Source organism: Octopus sinensis, linkage group LG6 (genome assembly GCF_006345805.1).
Source record: "Octopus sinensis linkage group LG6, ASM634580v1, whole genome shotgun sequence".
Taxonomy (NCBI): domain Eukaryota; kingdom Metazoa; phylum Mollusca; class Cephalopoda; order Octopoda; family Octopodidae; genus Octopus; species Octopus sinensis.
This window is the reverse complement of record NC_043002.1, coordinates 55,865,006-55,881,993: the sequence shown is the minus strand read 5'-3', so window position 1 is coordinate 55,881,993 and position 16,988 is coordinate 55,865,006. Positions and strand designations below refer to the sequence as shown.

The following is a 16,988-nucleotide window of genomic DNA, read 5'->3' as shown; positions in this document are numbered from 1 at the left end:
AGGAAATATATGGTTGACCAACCTAAGGGAAGTGCAGGAGGAGAGAGAATGAGAGACAGAAGGATAGAGATGGTGGCAAAATGCCAGGCATTCTCACAAGGAACAGGGATCAGAGTATAAATGAGATGGTTGAGTAAAGGAAGAGAGAGAGAGAGATAGTGGCAAATGCCAGGGCATAATCTTGAGGTTCAAATGTCATAATTTAAGTGACAGGATATTACGAAAGGAGTGAACCTGGATCCACACAGCTGCTCCTGGTACCAAACTGTTTCATTTACCATGTGTGCTGGCAAAATGGCACCAATGCCCTCCTGGCTGATTGTGTTTTGTTGTGTCACTGTCTTTGTGTTCATAAAAGAATCTGATTATCTTTGCATAAATTTCCTTAACTCCCCAAAAAGACATCCAAATCAGTTGTGTGAAACCTTTCAAGGTAGATCAAGGAGAGCTGAGTAATCCTTCTATCCCTCGGGAAGTGAAGTCTTTCTATCAAGTCAACGAAGTGGACACGTTTCTCTATGATCGACCATACCACAGAGGAGAAAAAGATAAAAATAATGAGTTTAAAGTAAGGAAACTTCTTTTCTTCTTTTTCATTTCTTTGCTTCACTTTTCCCAATCCACTTCTCACACCCTCTCATTTTCTCTGGGGGTTTGTTTGTATGCACACTTGATGCACACTCTTATTCTCTTTTCTGTCTATCTATCTATCTCCCTCTCTTGTTCTTCTTCCTTTCTGCTTTTCTCTCCCACCCTTTCCATATTCTTCTCCTCTCCCCTACCCCATTCCCTCTCTCTCTCACTCTTCCTCCTTGATTCTCCCATTGCTTACATGTGACCAACAGCTACCCATCTTTCTTTCTTCCACTTCGTTCCTAAAGACAAGACGTGCTTTTATCTACCTCTTCTCAAAGCTCGTTTTTCTAGTGTTCACCACTTCACATTGTCTTGGCTTAACAGCCCTCACCATTTGTTTTTACTGTTTTGTTCTCACTGTCCTGTTTTTGTTACCACTTTAACCCTCTGCAAAAAATCCCAAATTTTATTTAATTTGCTTTGCAGGAAGGACTGTTTTAACAAAAGTGGAGTAAATAAAACAGGGGACAACTGATGAAGGGAATGTTCTTTATGTTGTATGTCTCATTTCTCTGTTTGTTTTTTTGCATTGTTCTAAAAAAGTTTTGTTTTCTATGTTCTCGTTTCTCATTTTGTGTACGTTTTTTTTTATGTCCTGTACCCATATATGCATGTATATATACATATATATGTAGGTATGTACATATATGTATGCATATATGCACATATATATATAAAAGGTGTGTTATGAGTATTTATAGAACACATATCCTATAGAAGCTCAACAAAGATGGTGTTAAAAGTTTTAAAAGAATTTAATCCATGCATATGATCATTTTAAACCATAATATTAACATGTAAACAACATGGTAAAGAAAAAACTAGAAATTAATTTAATTATAATTAAATTGATTACATATTACTGTTCTCCTCAGTGTGAAAAAAGAATACATCAAAAAAATATTATATTGTTACAGAAGACTAGATGGAGTGTGTGTTACAAAATATATTCGGAGATACATAATATCCGGTTCTGTATTTAAGAGATGAGGAATTATTTACATTATTTACATTTGACTGATATACCCTCCAGCCTTCATCAGGGAAAATGTCTTGGGGAAATTTCAAACCTGGGTACCTGCTTGAAGGCTCGGATTTCCTTTTCAAACAAGGACAGAGGTTCACAATTAAAACTAGTTTCACTTGTGCCTCTGAGAACCTAATTTATGTAACAACCTGCTCAGGTTGCGGACACCACTATATTGGACAAATGAGTATGACCTTGAGAAAGAGAACCACTCTACATAAAGAGCAAATCCGTTTCCCACAATACAGACAAATTCCTCTCAGTGAGCATATAGAAAAATGTGCAGGTAACATCAAACCAAATTTCACAGTTTTCCCTTTCTACCAGTGCATAGACACAATCTCTCAACTAGAATGTTTAAATAAAGAAATTTTTTTTTATTGAAAAATACAAAACACGTCTTAATATGCACGCATAACCAACTTTTATCTTTTTACACATTTCAATTCACGTTTACATCACTGTACATAAATCCCCTCACTAAACAAGGTTTTTGAAACTGGTCTCTGTCTGTAAACATATATATTCCCCTCCCATTACCAAAAGCTGAACAGTTATCTCATTACCCACAACAATAACAATAATAATGACAACCAATTACCTCCCTTTATTTATCTACTTGTGAAGTCATTCACTTGTGAATTTCATCACACACAACATGGACAAAATTTCTTCATGAATCATCATCATCGTTTAGCGTCCGTTTTCCATGCTAGCATGGGTTGGACAAATAGCGATAGCAAAACTGGTCGATATATTAAAAATTAAATTAAAACTTTGTAAGTGTGCGGATTTTCCTTTTTTAATTTCTTATATACATTACAACTCACCATGTGGGGATAATTGAAATTCCTCTTTTCTGTTACCACTACTACTATATATTATATATATATATATATATATATATATATTATATATATATATAAATGTGTGTGCGTATGTATATATATATATATATGTGTATATATATATAAATGTGTGTGTGTATGTATATCTAAATATGTGTTTTCTTTGTTCCCAGACTCTCTGTATAGAGCGATCTATAATCAAGACTGTTGAAAAATTGCCTGGGATTCTCCGCTGGTATGAAGTGGAGAGCATCGATGTTGAAAACCTAACTCCAATTGAAGGTGCAATTGACCTGATGAAGCAGGTGACCAAAGATTTGATAATCCAAATAGAGAAATGTCAGATCAAACCTACCACCGAGCTTACTTTGCTGTCTATGAAACTCAGGGGAACTATCAATGCTACTGTGAATGGAGGCATAGCCAAATATCAAGAGGTAACTTGCTTTAATAGCCTTCTCATTGCCATTGTCATCATTGTCATTGTGTTCCTCGTCGTTATCATTTAACATGCATTTTCCATGCTTGCATGGGTCAGACAGTTTGACAGGAGCTGGTGAGCTTGAGAGCTGCACCAAGCTCCAATTGTCTGTTTCGGCATCGTTTCTATGGCTAGATGCCCTTCCTAATGCCAACACAGATGCTTTACACATGGCACCAGCAGAGATGCTGACCATTATCTTTAACATTTTCATCATTGTCATCATAATCATCATTGTCATTATCACTACTACTACTACTACCACCACCACCACCACCACCATCCTAATCATCATCATCATTATCCTTGCCTTCATTTTTTATTACCAAATTTCCATTCACTTCCGTTTGGCTTTTCCTGTTATTTTCGAAATGTATTTCTTGCTATTCTAGGCATTTTTTACTCAAGAATTTGCTGCCAAATACCCAGATGAATTAAAGCATTTAGAAGAATTAAAAGCTGTCATGCTACGCCAAGTAAGTCTGTCTTTGTCTTTTGTTGCCCATTAATTTCATTCTCTCTTAATTAAGAATGTAATTATCATTGTATTACTGGGGGACTAACTATTACTACTACCACTACTAATGTTACTGCTACTACAAGATTATATTATAAATGTACTACTACTACTACTACTACTACTACATGTGAAGGTGCATGGCTCAGTGGTTAGAATGTCAGCCTCACAATCATGAGGCAGTGAATTCGATTCCCAGACTGGGTTGTGTTGTGTTCTTGAGCAAGACACTTCATTTCACATTGCTCCAGTTCATTCAGCTGTAGAAATGAGTTGCAGCATCACTGGTGCCAGGTTGTATTGGCCTTTGCCTTTCTCTAGGATAACATTGGTGGTATGGAGAAGGAAGGCTGGTATGCCTGGGTGTTTGCTGCTCTTCCATTAACAACCTTGCCCGGACATGTGCTTTGGACGGGAACTTTCTAGGTGCAATCCCATAGTCATTCATGCCCGAAAAGGGGGTTCTTACCCTTTACTACTGCAACTACCACTACTAATGCTACTACCATGCTATTTCATGTTTCCTACTCTGTAGACATTGAACGTTGTTATTTGATATTTAAAGTATGTCTCTGCAGATTTTCTAAAGAATGTGTATCTAAATATAAACTTTAAAATAGTTAAAACAATGCCCTGCTAACACAAAAGGACATGACAGTATTGCTTATAAACCTTTAATATACTTGGTAGAATATACCATGGTTTTAAAACAAAATGTGGTGTCCCTACCAGCATTTAACTGACATTTAAATACTCCCCCTCTTCTCCTCTTTCTTGCTCCCATCTGTCTTGTCCCAGTTTCTATGCCTCTCTCTCTCTCCATCTATTTTGTCTCTCATTTTCTCTCTCTCTCTCTCTCTCTGTTTATCTGCTGTTTTTTTTTCTCTCACTCTCTCACCCTTCACAAATCCCTTGTCTTTCTAGCTGCCACTTGTTTCTCTATTCTGTATCCATTTATTTTCTTTCTTTCAGCTTAAAGTTCTTGAAAATGGTCTAACTTTACATGGGAACCATGTCACTGACGCTATTTTGCCTTTACATAAAACAATGGAAGAAAATTTAGTTATTTTGAACAAAAATATTAAACACACGATTACTGTAAGTTTCTAAACTGAAAACTTTCTCCTTTACTTGTTTCAGTCATTAGACTGTAGCCATGCTGGGGTACCACCTGCAGGAAATTTTATTCAAATGAATCAACCTCGATTCTAATTTTCTTTTTAAAAGCCTGATACTTTTTCTATTGGTTTCTTTTGCCGAACTGCTAAGTGCACAAGGGTATGAATGAACTGACACTGATTGTCAAGTGGTAGCCAAAGATAAACACAGACAAACAGATGCACATAAATGGATAGATAGATAGATATGATAGGCTTCTTTCAGTTTCCATCTGCCAAATCCACTCACAAGGCTTTGGTTGGCCCAAGGAATAGTTGAAGGACTGCATCATACTTCAAGCTCTATTTGGAATGGTTTCTACAGCTGGAGGGCCTTCTTAATGTGAACCACTTCACAACGCTTTTTTACGTGGCACCAGCACTGGTGGAATCATCATACAGCTATCAAAATTAGAAAATAGTGTTTTTTTATGCTAGGAGAATAAAGAATAGAGAGGGATAAAGTTATGAGAGAAAAAGGCTGTAGCAGAACAGGTTTCTTGTTCTAAAGGAGCAACACATTGGATAATATGCTAGGTAAAGACAGGAATGTCTTTAGTCATAGATTTATTCAATCAAGGCCAACATCACTGATCTCCCTTGAATGACTTCTGTCAGTGAGGTGGACTAAGGCAGGCAGTAATGTCAGTTTCAAATATCAACACAAGGCCAACAATTTCAAGGGGGGCAGGTAAGTTGATTACATTGACCCCAGTGCAACACCAAAACGATGAAAGGCAAAGTTGAGCTCTGTGGAATTTGACTTCAAAATGTAAAGATAGATGAAATGCAGCTGTTAGGAGGCAATTTTGCCCAGCATGCCAATGATTGTGCCAGCTCTCGCTGCCCTAATATGGCAGGCAGTGGTATGAAGTATTTGTTGTTCTGCACTGCCAGAATGTGCAGGAAAGCCCTTAAAACTGATTCAGTGACCAAATAGAAGCGCCTAAGTATTGACAAGTGTCGTTGTTGTGTGGTAAGAAGTTTGCTTCCCAATCACATGACTCTGGGTTCAATCCCACTGCAAGGCACTTTAGGCAAGTGTCTTCTATAGCCCTGGACTGACAAAAGCCTTGTCAGTGAATTTAGTACACAGAAACTGAAGGAAGCACATTACGTGTATGTGTGTGTGTGTGCATGCATGTATGCATGTAAGGAAGTTGGTTGTGTGTGAGTGTCTTCTTGTCTTGACATCATGTGATACTTGCAAACAAGTGGCACCTTCATACAAGTGATGTCCATTATTTCCAATGTTGTTTGGAAACTGGAGGATTTGGCAACAGAAGGGGCTTCTGGTCACAAAAAACCTTTCTCAGTAAACTCCGTCTGAGCCATGCATGCATGGAAACATGCATGTTTAAAGCTTTAGCATTCAAATTGGCTTGACCTGGCCAAAATATTCTGCCCCTTTTCTATTCAAATTAACCAGAACCAACCTTGCACATCTACCCTACAATGTTATTGCAAAAATAAACAATCACATCTTTGAAATCTTGAGTCCATGAGATAATGCATGATTAATTGAAAACAATGTGAATAAATAAGCAAAACATTTGACAAAGAAATCTGGATGTTAAAGGCTTAAACAACCATTTTGTTGCTTCTTTCATTAATTTTTCCAAATATTTCTTTAGACAAAATATTTAACTGCAACTCCCTGAATTTCCATTTCCATTATTTCACATCAATGTTATCCATATTCTTATTAGATTATCAATTTCTTTCTCCAAGGGCTCGCCATCTTTTGGTAGAATGCATCAAACACCTTCAAACCGTTTAGATTTGTTTGATGATCGACCAAGTACCCCCAGCACAGGATCCATTCACTCAAACAGCAGGTTTGTTTTTTCTTTCCCCTTTCTATTTTCATGCTCCTAATTTGATTTTTAGAATCTTTTTAGGAAATGGTTATTCTTGTGGATTTATATCTTGGTAAATTTGAGTGTTTCTTTGAATTGTTATAATTTAATGTCTATTTTCCATGCTGGCATAGATTGCACAGTTTGACAAGGAGCTGGCAACAGATAACAATGCCTTACATGGGTGAAGACCTTCTTTAGCCCAGGGTGCTGATATTCCTCCTTTCCCTGTCCACTGTCTTCGGTGCTTGACATTTTTATAGAGAACCCATTTCTCACTACCAGTCACTATTCAGTCCAAAAAAGGTTCATTCATGAAACATGACAGCAAAGAAGAGCACACATTTCCTCTCTGCGCATGATTAGACTCAGAAAGTTTGACCCAGTTTGCTGACTTTTCTGATGGTACGCAGGTGTTAATGAATGGTTGAATGACCAAATCCAAGCTTCTCTGCTAGTTCCTCAACAGTTACAATGGGGTTTTGTTCCACCAGGGTTTGCAGGATGTCCTTGCTGAACTCTACTGATCTTCCAAGATGAGGCTTGTCTTCTAGGCTGTAGATTCCGGTTCAGAATTTCTGGAACCACTGTTGACACTGGCTTACACTTATTTTCCAATCGCTATATACTGCATTAATATTCTTTGCACTTTCCATTGCGTTGTTGCCTCTATTGAACTCATAAAGCAAAATATGCTGAATATGCTCCTTTGTTACTTCCATTATAGCTTTGAAAAAATAACTGTTAAAATCGAACTGCACTCTTCAAAACTTTCACTAAGAATAAGTACAAGGTTAAATTACTACCTGCTTTTATAGCAAGTTGATGCAGGTAGTTTATCCCATCCCCCTCCAACATGCAATTGAAAAACTGCATTATTTATAATAGGTCTCCTCAAGCACAGCAGGTCACCCTACGATCCAAGGTAAGCACAGCAGGTTGTTCTGCAATCCAAGGTACTTTGGATGGGCTGGGGCTATGCAAAACTCATGCAGGAAGCAGCCATGAACTCACATTATTTGTCGGGTCTTTGCAGTCACAGCATATCTCCAGAGATCTCGGTCTTCCGTCATTGCCTCTGTGAGGCCCAACGTTCAAAGGTCATGCTTGACTAACTCATCCCATGTTTTCCCGGGCCTACCTCTCTCCCGGATACCTTCAACTGTTTGGGAGTGGCACTTCTTCACACATCTTTCCTCATTCATCCGCAGTACATGACCATACTAGCGCAAACGTCTCTCTTGCACACCACATCTGATGCTTTTTATGTCCAACATTTCTCTCAGGGTGCTTACACTCTGTCGGTGTGCACACTGACATTACACATCCAGTGGATCATGCTAGCTTCATTTCTTTCAAGCCTATGCATGTCCTCTGCAGTCAGAGCCCAAGTTTCACTACCATGAAGCATGGCAATGACTAGTGACCGAGACCTTTGGAAATATGCTGTGTATGAGAAGACCCGGCAGGACAAGCGAGACCATAACCCATGGCCTTTACCAGGGATGTAGCCAGCCCACTTACGCATACCTATCCTTCTTTGGACACAAAACTCTGCTTGCGAAGACCTGCTGAGGCAAGTGAAATTGAAATTGAATTCGAAATTGAACCAAATTCGACGACTGGCACCGATACCAACCTCCCTTCATTGGACACTAAACTCTGCTTGCGAAGACCTGTTGGGGCAAGTGAAATCGAAATTGAACCAAATTCGATGACTGGCACCCGTGCCAGTGGAGCGCTAACAGCTCCATCTGAGCGGGATCACTGCCAGAGTAGCTGTCTGGTTTCCGTGCCGGTGGGTACGTAAAAAGCACCATTTGAGCGTGATCGCTACCAGCGTCGCCTTACTGGCACTTGCCGCTGGACTGACTCCTGTGCAGGTGGTACATAAAAAACACCATTTTGAGCATGGCCATAGCCAGTACCACCAGACTGGCCCTTGTGCAGGTGGCACGTAAAAGCACCCGCTACACTCTCAGAGTGGTTGGCATTAAGAAAGGCATCCAGTTGTAGAAACGCTGCTAGATCAGATTGGAACCTGGTGCAGCCATCTGGTTCGCCAGTCTTCAGTCAAATTGTCCAACCCATGCCAGCATGGAAAGCGGATGTTTAAGGATGATGATGATACACACACATATGTGAGTTTGCATGCATGTGACTGTTTACCAAACTATGTTGAGCTACAGCTATGAACAGTGATGTTAATTGTTTGTGGTTGGGCTGCAACCAGTGACATCTATTGACAGTTTCCTGAGAAACAAATCACCCACTGGCTCTTCACTCTCAAATTCTTCTGTTCTATTTTGTAAGTTGTGGGTCCATTGCAGCAGTCAAGGCCAGCAGTTTTTGAAGGTAGGGGTCAAGTTAATTACACCAACCCCACTACTTGACTAGTATTTTAGTTCATTGACCCCAGAGATGAATGGGAAAGTTGACCCTAGCAGGATTTGAACTCAGAATAAATTTGACCGGATGCTAACAATTCTGCCAGCTTACCACCTTTGTATGATTATTAGTGTCCAAGAAATGACATTCAGATAGTAAATTTTATAATTTTTTTCTTTTTTTTTTTCTGTAGCAATCGGTCTTCTACTTTGTCAGCTGACACTGGGTTCCATGATGAAGACAACTCCTTCAATATATATTCAGAAATGAAAGAGGTAAACACATTGTTCACACATTTAACAGACAGAATTATTTACCGTTTTCTAAAAGAAACAATTCTTGCTATGGAAACCACGTACAGTGATGTCATAAATTTGAATATCTATTCAACCTACACCACTGTAGGATATTAAATGTACAAACGTTTTTTTTTTTTCAATTATGGGAAAATCAAAAAGATGTAAATGTACATCAGTAAATACTGGTTAATTCAAAGGCACACAGTAAAATCTTTGGAATGTAGAAGTCAATTTATTGGTATAATTCAACACTGTACTTATGGAATATATTTGAGAAAAATAACAGTAAGAGTTTTTTCTTAATGTGTTCGGTTGATGAATTATTGCTATAAAAATATCAACCAACTCTATCAGATTGCTTTCTCTCTCTTACTCTGAACAATTTGCAAATGTTTTATTTAATAAAATTCTTTTTAATTATTCAGGTTATATGCCACAGTTCATCTTGCGTGATTGATTTTGAAATTTTATATATATACATATATATATATATATATATATTATATATATATATATATATATATATATATAAAATTCTATGTGACAAAAGTATTATACATTTTGTACATACATCTATAGATACCATATATATGATGTGATGTGTATATTTACTGGTATGAACAAAATAGAGAGAACTCAGATACATGCAGTAGAGTAAATATATGTTTTTTTTGCTTTATTGTTACAAGCTGATGTACTGCTGCAATACTTCAAGTTTCATATTGAAAGGGTGATATTGGACGGTACAGCAACAGAGAAAGCCTTCAAGACTTTGTCATTAATTTTCCCATTTGAGAATTTCTAGTTTAGTGTGGGACTTGAAGTTCAACTCTAACAAAAACAACAACAAAGAACCGTATGCGCGTGTGTGTGCGTGTGTACATACATATCATTGAATTGGCAATAGTCACAATGTGACATGAGAGCCAGGTTTTTCGTGCAGTGGCATTTACCAATTTCATAAACGTCAATGCACTAAGCTTTTACCTTCTGAGTCACTTTGTAACTTCGGCTGATTTAAATAACACACACACACACACTCTCACAAAATATTTACATTCACGTGTGTGTATTGGAGACTGTCAACTTCTCAATTCTTTACTCGATCTTTCTTATTTTTAGTCTTTGTATGATTCTAATCAGTAGAACAATGGAAACTTATACATAGATATAATAATAATAATAATAATAATGAATAATAATAATAATAATAATGAATAGTAATAATTATAACAATAATAATAAATAGTAATAATAATAATAATAATATTCCTTTCTACTATAGGCAGAAAACCAGAAATTTGGAGGGATGGCAGGAGGGGGCTGATCATTTACCCCAATGTCTGACTGGTACTTTATCGACCTCAGAAGAATGAAAGGAATACTTATGATAATCCTTTCTACGATAGGCACAAGGCTTGAAATTTTGGAGCAGGGGTTGGGGTGGGGGCTTGTCGATTATACGAACCCCAGTACTTGACTGGTACTTTATTTTATCAACCCTGTAAGGAAGAAAGGCAAAATTGACCTCAGCTGGGTTTGAACTCAGAATGTAAATAGTTGGAACTAATACCACTAGGAATTTTTTACTATGCTTTTTGAATGCCTTCTCACTGCCTCAATTATAATAATAATAATAATAATAATAATAATAATAATCCTTTCTGCTGGAAGCACAAGGCCTCAAATTTGGGGGAAGGGATTAAGTCGATAGGACCGACCCCAGTGCATAACTGGTACTCATTTAATCGACCCCAAAAGGATGAAAAGCAAAGTCGATCTTGGCAGAATTTGAACTTGGAATGTATGGCAGATGAAATACTGCTAAGCATTTCACCTGGCATGCTAACGATTCTACCAGCTTGCCACCTTAATAATAATTACAATAATAATAATAATGATGATGCTCTTGTTGTATACGGTGCCCTAGTGCACTACTTCTTGGATTATATAAACTCACAGAGGTAAAAAGCCCGAGGTCCTTTCAAGTGTTGGGCCTCACAGACACAATGACCGAGACCTTTGGCATTATGACATGCTTGAGAAGAAGACCCATCAAGCTGAGCAAAATCGCTGTCGTGGCAGATACCAATGTCACAAATGGCACCCATGCCGGTGGCACATAAAAGCACCCTTTACACTCTTGGAGTGATTGGCATTAGGAAGGGCATCCAGCTGTAGAAAACCATGCCAAATCAGACTGGAGTCTGGTGCAGCCTTCCATCTTACCAACCCATGACAGCTTGGAGAATGGACATTGGCACTCCCTTGGTTACTATGACCAGGGTTCAGTTAATAAAATCAACGGAACAGCCTGCACATGAAATTAACATGCAAGTAGCTGAGCATTCCACAGACATGTGCACCCTTAACATAGTTCTCAGAGACAAGGCTGACCCCCTTTGTATTACAGGTACAACTCACTTTTCCCAGTTGAGTGAGCCAGAGCAACATGAAATAAAGTGACTTGCTCAAGGACACAGTGTACCACTGGAAATTGAACTTATGACCTTACAATTGTGAGCTGAATACCCCTACTGCTAAGCCAGGTGCCTTTATTGGAATATCTAGCAAAACATGAAGAAAAGAAATACATGCTGTAAGTTTTGATTGAAGGCTGAAAACCCATTGAATTATATAAAGCAAAACTTTTTGAAAATCATTGGCAGAAGAGATTCTTAAAGGGTTTGGGTATTAAATATAAATGCAGAAAAATTATTTATAAATCTGTGTAGAAATTACACTGACAGGGTAAAATTGAATGTAGAAATTAGTAAAAATTAGAAAAATATGTTGGGTGGGCGGGGTTCATTGTTGAGCATCCATATTCCATACTGGCATGGGGTGGACAGAACAACATGATCTGAGGGCCCAAGTGTCTACTTTGGCATGGTTGGAATGGTTAGATGCCCTTCCTAAGGCCAACCATTCTACCCCATGTGCTGGGTGCTTTTTGCATGGCACCAGCATTAGTGAGGTCACCATTCAACTTGCAAGATTATGAACCCTAAAGGATTGGTTGGGGGTGTCTTTATGCTAGGAGATAAGCAATTAAAGTGTGGAACAGGTTTCTTGCTGTGGAGGGACCACATGGTTATTCACATTTTAGAAGGAAAGTGGTTGGGGGCGATTAGAGTGGAGAAGAGATACTGTGTAAGGGAGATAATAATGAATTAAGAAGAGGAATTTTTCAGTAATGGAGGTAGGAAATATAACAAAGATGTCTGTGAGATTGCTTGAATTTCATTGATTTCAAAATATTTATGGTATTAAATATTTTGAAGTTTATAATGTGATGAGAAGCAGTGCAAACCATTTTATATTCTCATGTTACTTTTCAAAGATTGCTCACATCAATTTTATTATTGCAGCAGACATCATCAAGATGTTTAAGATTATGTTGTTTATTTAGTCAGGATTGATACCTTGAACGGGTGATATGAGTAGGGGCAATAAAAAAAACAAATTTATATGCAACTATTAAAAATTGATTTGGTAATTGAAAAATATTTATGTCTCTTTAAATACTTGACTCTATCCAAGTTTTATCTTCTTTATTTTATATTTTTCATGTTTTCTTGTTAGCTTTTTATAGTTGCTTCGGAACGGTAGAGTTCCTAAATCCATATCCAACATTTCTAGATTTTCATTATCAAGAAATGAAGACTGTGTGCTAAGAAGCTTGCTTCCCAACCACATGGTTCCAGGTTCAGTTCCACTTTGTGGCACCTTGGCCAAGTGTCTTCTTCTATCACTTTGGGCTGACCAAAGCCTTATGGATTTGGTAGACAGAGACTGGAAGAAGGCCATCATATATATGAGTCCACTGCCGTAACCTACATCAGTATCGCATAACCTGCCCATTCAAAAGTACCTTGGATTGTAGGGTGACATGCCGTGCTTGAGGAGACCTATTGAGTCAAGTACATCAACATCAGCAATATCAAAATCAAATCAAATGGAAATTGTAGTTGTGACCCTCGTGTTGGTGGCACATAAAAAGCACCATCCGAACAGGACCGATGCAGCTCCTCTGGCCCCTGTGCTGGTGGCACGTAAAAAGCACCCACTACTCTCTCGGAATGGTTGGCATTAGGAAAGGCATCCAGCTGTAGAAATACTGCCAGATCAGATTGGGGCCTGGTGCAGCCTCCTGGCTTTCCAGACCCCAGTCGAACCATCCAACCCATGCCAGCATGGAAAATGGACGTTAAACGATGATGATGTGTCAGTGTTCGTCCCCATAACAGCTTGACAAATAGTGTTGGTGTGTTTATATCTCCATAACTTAGTGGTTCGGCAAAACTGATCGATAGAATAATTTCCAGGCTTTAAAAAAATAACTCCTTGGGTGGATTCATTTGACTAAAAATGTCTCAAGATTGTGCTCCAGCATGGCTGCAGTCTAATGACTGAAACAAGTTACAGATGAAAAATGAATTGCCAGTATGAAGGTCTAAAGACATCAGAAGTCTACCATTCCAAGCCAACTGCAAAAAAGCCAACAAGAAAATATGAAAAATATAGCATAAAATATGAAATGAAGAATATAAAACTTAGATATAGTTGAGTATTTGATAAAACATACATAAAAGTGGGGCTGTTCTCCATATATATAGAGAGATGTTTATTGAATTTAAACTTCTGAGGAAATTCCTCATTCCTTTATTTCTCTTTCATTGACATGCCTGCATGTTTTTCTTTGTTCTTCAGAAAACTGTTGCCAAATCTCATTCGCATGTCAGCCTGTCTGTGGTTGGTATATTTCAGAACAATACTCATTTTCTTATTCTCTGTCAATTCTCCACCATGAACCTTTTGTCGTGTTGATGTCTTGGCTTACAATTCCATATTTAGATTTCTTCCTCTTAGTTTTGGTATTTTGTTTCTTCACTGCACCAATTTGTCTTCCTAGGTCCTTCCAGGTTGTTTTTTTTGTTTTTGTTTTTAGATGACTGAAATTTTCATAATTATTCCCAAACATGATGTTATTATTGTAGGTGTGATTCAGTTTGACTATAGTTACAACTGTCAGTCCTCTTTGCACTTACATGTACACATATGCATGAACAAACCTACTGACTTAATCCTTTAGTCACTTTGTGATCCTCCTCCCCCCTTACCTATCTTGATTGTATTCTTTTGTAAAGTTGTGATATATATATATATAATAAGTGAAGAAGTGTTTGGTATTATATTTTTCCTCTTGGTTACGATTAAATGACCACACTAGCTACTATGTCATATAAATTTCATAATGCACATGACTAAATCACTGTTATCATCTATGTCTAGACATGATGTTTGATTAGTCACCTGCACATTGATGAAACAATTGTAAACCATGGAATAAATGTAACACTACATACTCCATTCTTCATTTTATATATATGATAGTTTGCCTTGAAGTAGTGACAGTCTGTACACGTGTGTGAAGATTCAATGTTGTTCTTACTGATATTGTCAATAGTTTGTCTTATAAATGGAGACTGTAGTAGCTTTGTTGACATAAATTATAATATGCTCTTGTGTTCACTGACAATCAATGAGGGGAACTCTATGCAATTATTTGCTTTAGAAATAGCAACTAATCTCCCTCTTGAAAAAAGATGACCACATTCAATAAAGTGGTCATGGGTACTTGAATAAAAGGATAGGGTGGTCATTGTTGGAACACTTTTGATCATAGAATTGCTTATTCAAGGCTGACCTATAGCAATCACACTGGAATTAATCCAGCCCTAAATAAATACTCTTTTAATCCTTTTGTTACCATTTTTCTGTTGAAATACACTTCCTGTAATTTCAATTAATTTTGAAGAATTTAGTAAAATAATTTTGTTGTTATTAAAGCTGGTATTTGGGACATAAATTTTGATGGAATGCTTTTAGATAATTTTAAAACTAGAAATTGTAGATCCAGGGCAGATCTTGGGTTCGGTTGGTATCCATAGGGTTGAAAGTGTTATAAACTTGAAATGCAGAGGTTACTGGTTCAAATCTACAGGTTGAACCTGGAAAGACCTTTATTCTACATTATTTCAGTCTGGTAATGTTCGATAGAGTCCAGTAGTTGTTGCAGTGTGTTTTTACCCACATGTAGCGGCTGTCATGCCCATTCTAATGATAACTCCACATGTACAGTCATTCACTGTTAGATGAACTATCTTTCTTTGTGTAAATCAATAAGAGAATCACGACCTGCTAAAATTAGCAGCCAAATCTCCCTGAAATGGTACCTTATCATTAATGTAGTCCAGATGTAGAGAAGAAAAAAATAAAAACAGAATGATCGTAATTGGATTGATCAAGCAAACTTATGATTGAAAGCAAAGTTGACCTGGGGTTAAACAACAATATAATCTTGCTCAGTTTTAAGGGGTTCACGCTGCAGATAAAGTTGAAAATATTTAGCTTAAACTATTCAACATGATAAGATGTGTGTGTGTGTGTGTAAGATATTAAACTACCAATCTGGGGATCATGAACTGAGATCAAAAGACATTCTATTGTGTTTGGTTTTATTATTGCCCATACAGGCGCACAAAGAGAGGGACAACACAATATGAACGGGGTCATATACAATTGTATGGGTTTAAAAATTTACAATGACAGATGATTAACGAATGGAACACAAAAAACATTTACATATACAAAAATAACATAATGAGGCATTACAAACAGGTAAGTTCCAACCCCACAAGCCCTGTCTTTAATACCGACACCTTGGTAATCTTTGTGATGTGTTCACGCAGGGCCTTTCACTTCCAACATACGTGTCACACACATCCATCATTTATTGGCTTCGACAGGCACCTCCTTTCCAACCCCACCTTCCTTTTAAGGTGAAAGGTAAAAACATTCACCAGGACGAGACGAAGCTGTCTGTCACAATCCCAGAACACAGATTTCATTCACCAGGCTGAATAATAACAATGTTATCACAATCGACTGGTATGATATGAAGAGAGTTTTGTTTGTCATCTGTTTGATATTATTGAACTCCTTGTGACTTGATCACTTAAACTCCTTGTAACATTAGAAATGTATTTTTCCTAAAATATTTATTTTGAAAAAAAAAAAAAAAGCACTATATTTGGTAAAGTATGTATATAAGTCAAATTAAGCTTCTCTTTTCCTGCCTTTTGAAAGTTCATATCACTTCATTGGTATTAGGGTTGTGTCTGCTGTTAAGACACAGTCCATCCTCTTTTTAAAGAAGTACCACAAAAAGGTACCATTATCATCATCATTGTTGTTCAACTGTAACATTCAGACTTGTACAAACCTTCCTCTGCCCATTGCAGCTTTCATTATCAATTGTGTTCCTGAGGTCAAAAGCTTAACCCAAGCCTTCATCAGATTTTGAACCCCTTGTGGGTATTTGAACTCTGAATACTAAGAGTTGAAATTGATCCCACAAGGTGTTCTCACCTGAGACATTAACAATTCCTCCAAACAATTGTGCAGGAGTGGTCCCTTATTTATCGTTGCTGAATTTGAACTAAAAGCTCAAAGTATTAGAATAAATACCACAAGGTATTTTGCCTGTTACTCTTACAGCAATATCGATTTGTGTAATTTGGATCCATTATGTCATGGTACCTGGAAAAGGGATCACTTAACCATTTTACTGTTAAAACTTTTACCATATTTATTTGAGTATAATACGCACCCCTCCACCTCATTTTAAACCTATAAATGTAAAGTACACTTATTTATACCTGAACTATATGTTACTTGATTGGTGAATGAAAGTATTTAAACAGAAGTGTT

General features: G+C 37.4%; 1 protein-coding gene across 16 annotated transcripts in view; it reads left to right on the top strand.

Annotated features, from left to right (window-relative positions):
* The window catches only part of LOC115212854 (dedicator of cytokinesis protein 3), a 301,286-nt gene that overhangs the window by 247,771 nt on the left and 36,527 nt on the right, over positions 1-16,988 (top strand). For 13 of the 16 annotated variants that reach the window (XM_036503925.1, XM_036503926.1, XM_036503924.1 and 10 more), the window contains 7 exons: positions 402-568; positions 2,685-2,948; positions 3,385-3,468; positions 4,482-4,607; positions 6,398-6,504; positions 9,107-9,188; positions 13,926-13,967. In XM_036503925.1, the coding sequence (XP_036359818.1) occupies positions 402-568; positions 2,685-2,948; positions 3,385-3,468; positions 4,482-4,607; positions 6,398-6,504; positions 9,107-9,188; positions 13,926-13,967 (872 nt within the window). The remainder of the gene's footprint in view (positions 1-401; positions 569-2,684; positions 2,949-3,384; positions 3,469-4,481; positions 4,608-6,397; positions 6,505-9,106; positions 9,189-13,925; positions 13,968-16,988) is intronic. The other 3 variants (XM_036503930.1, XM_036503922.1, XM_036503932.1) reach the window with 1 other exon arrangement.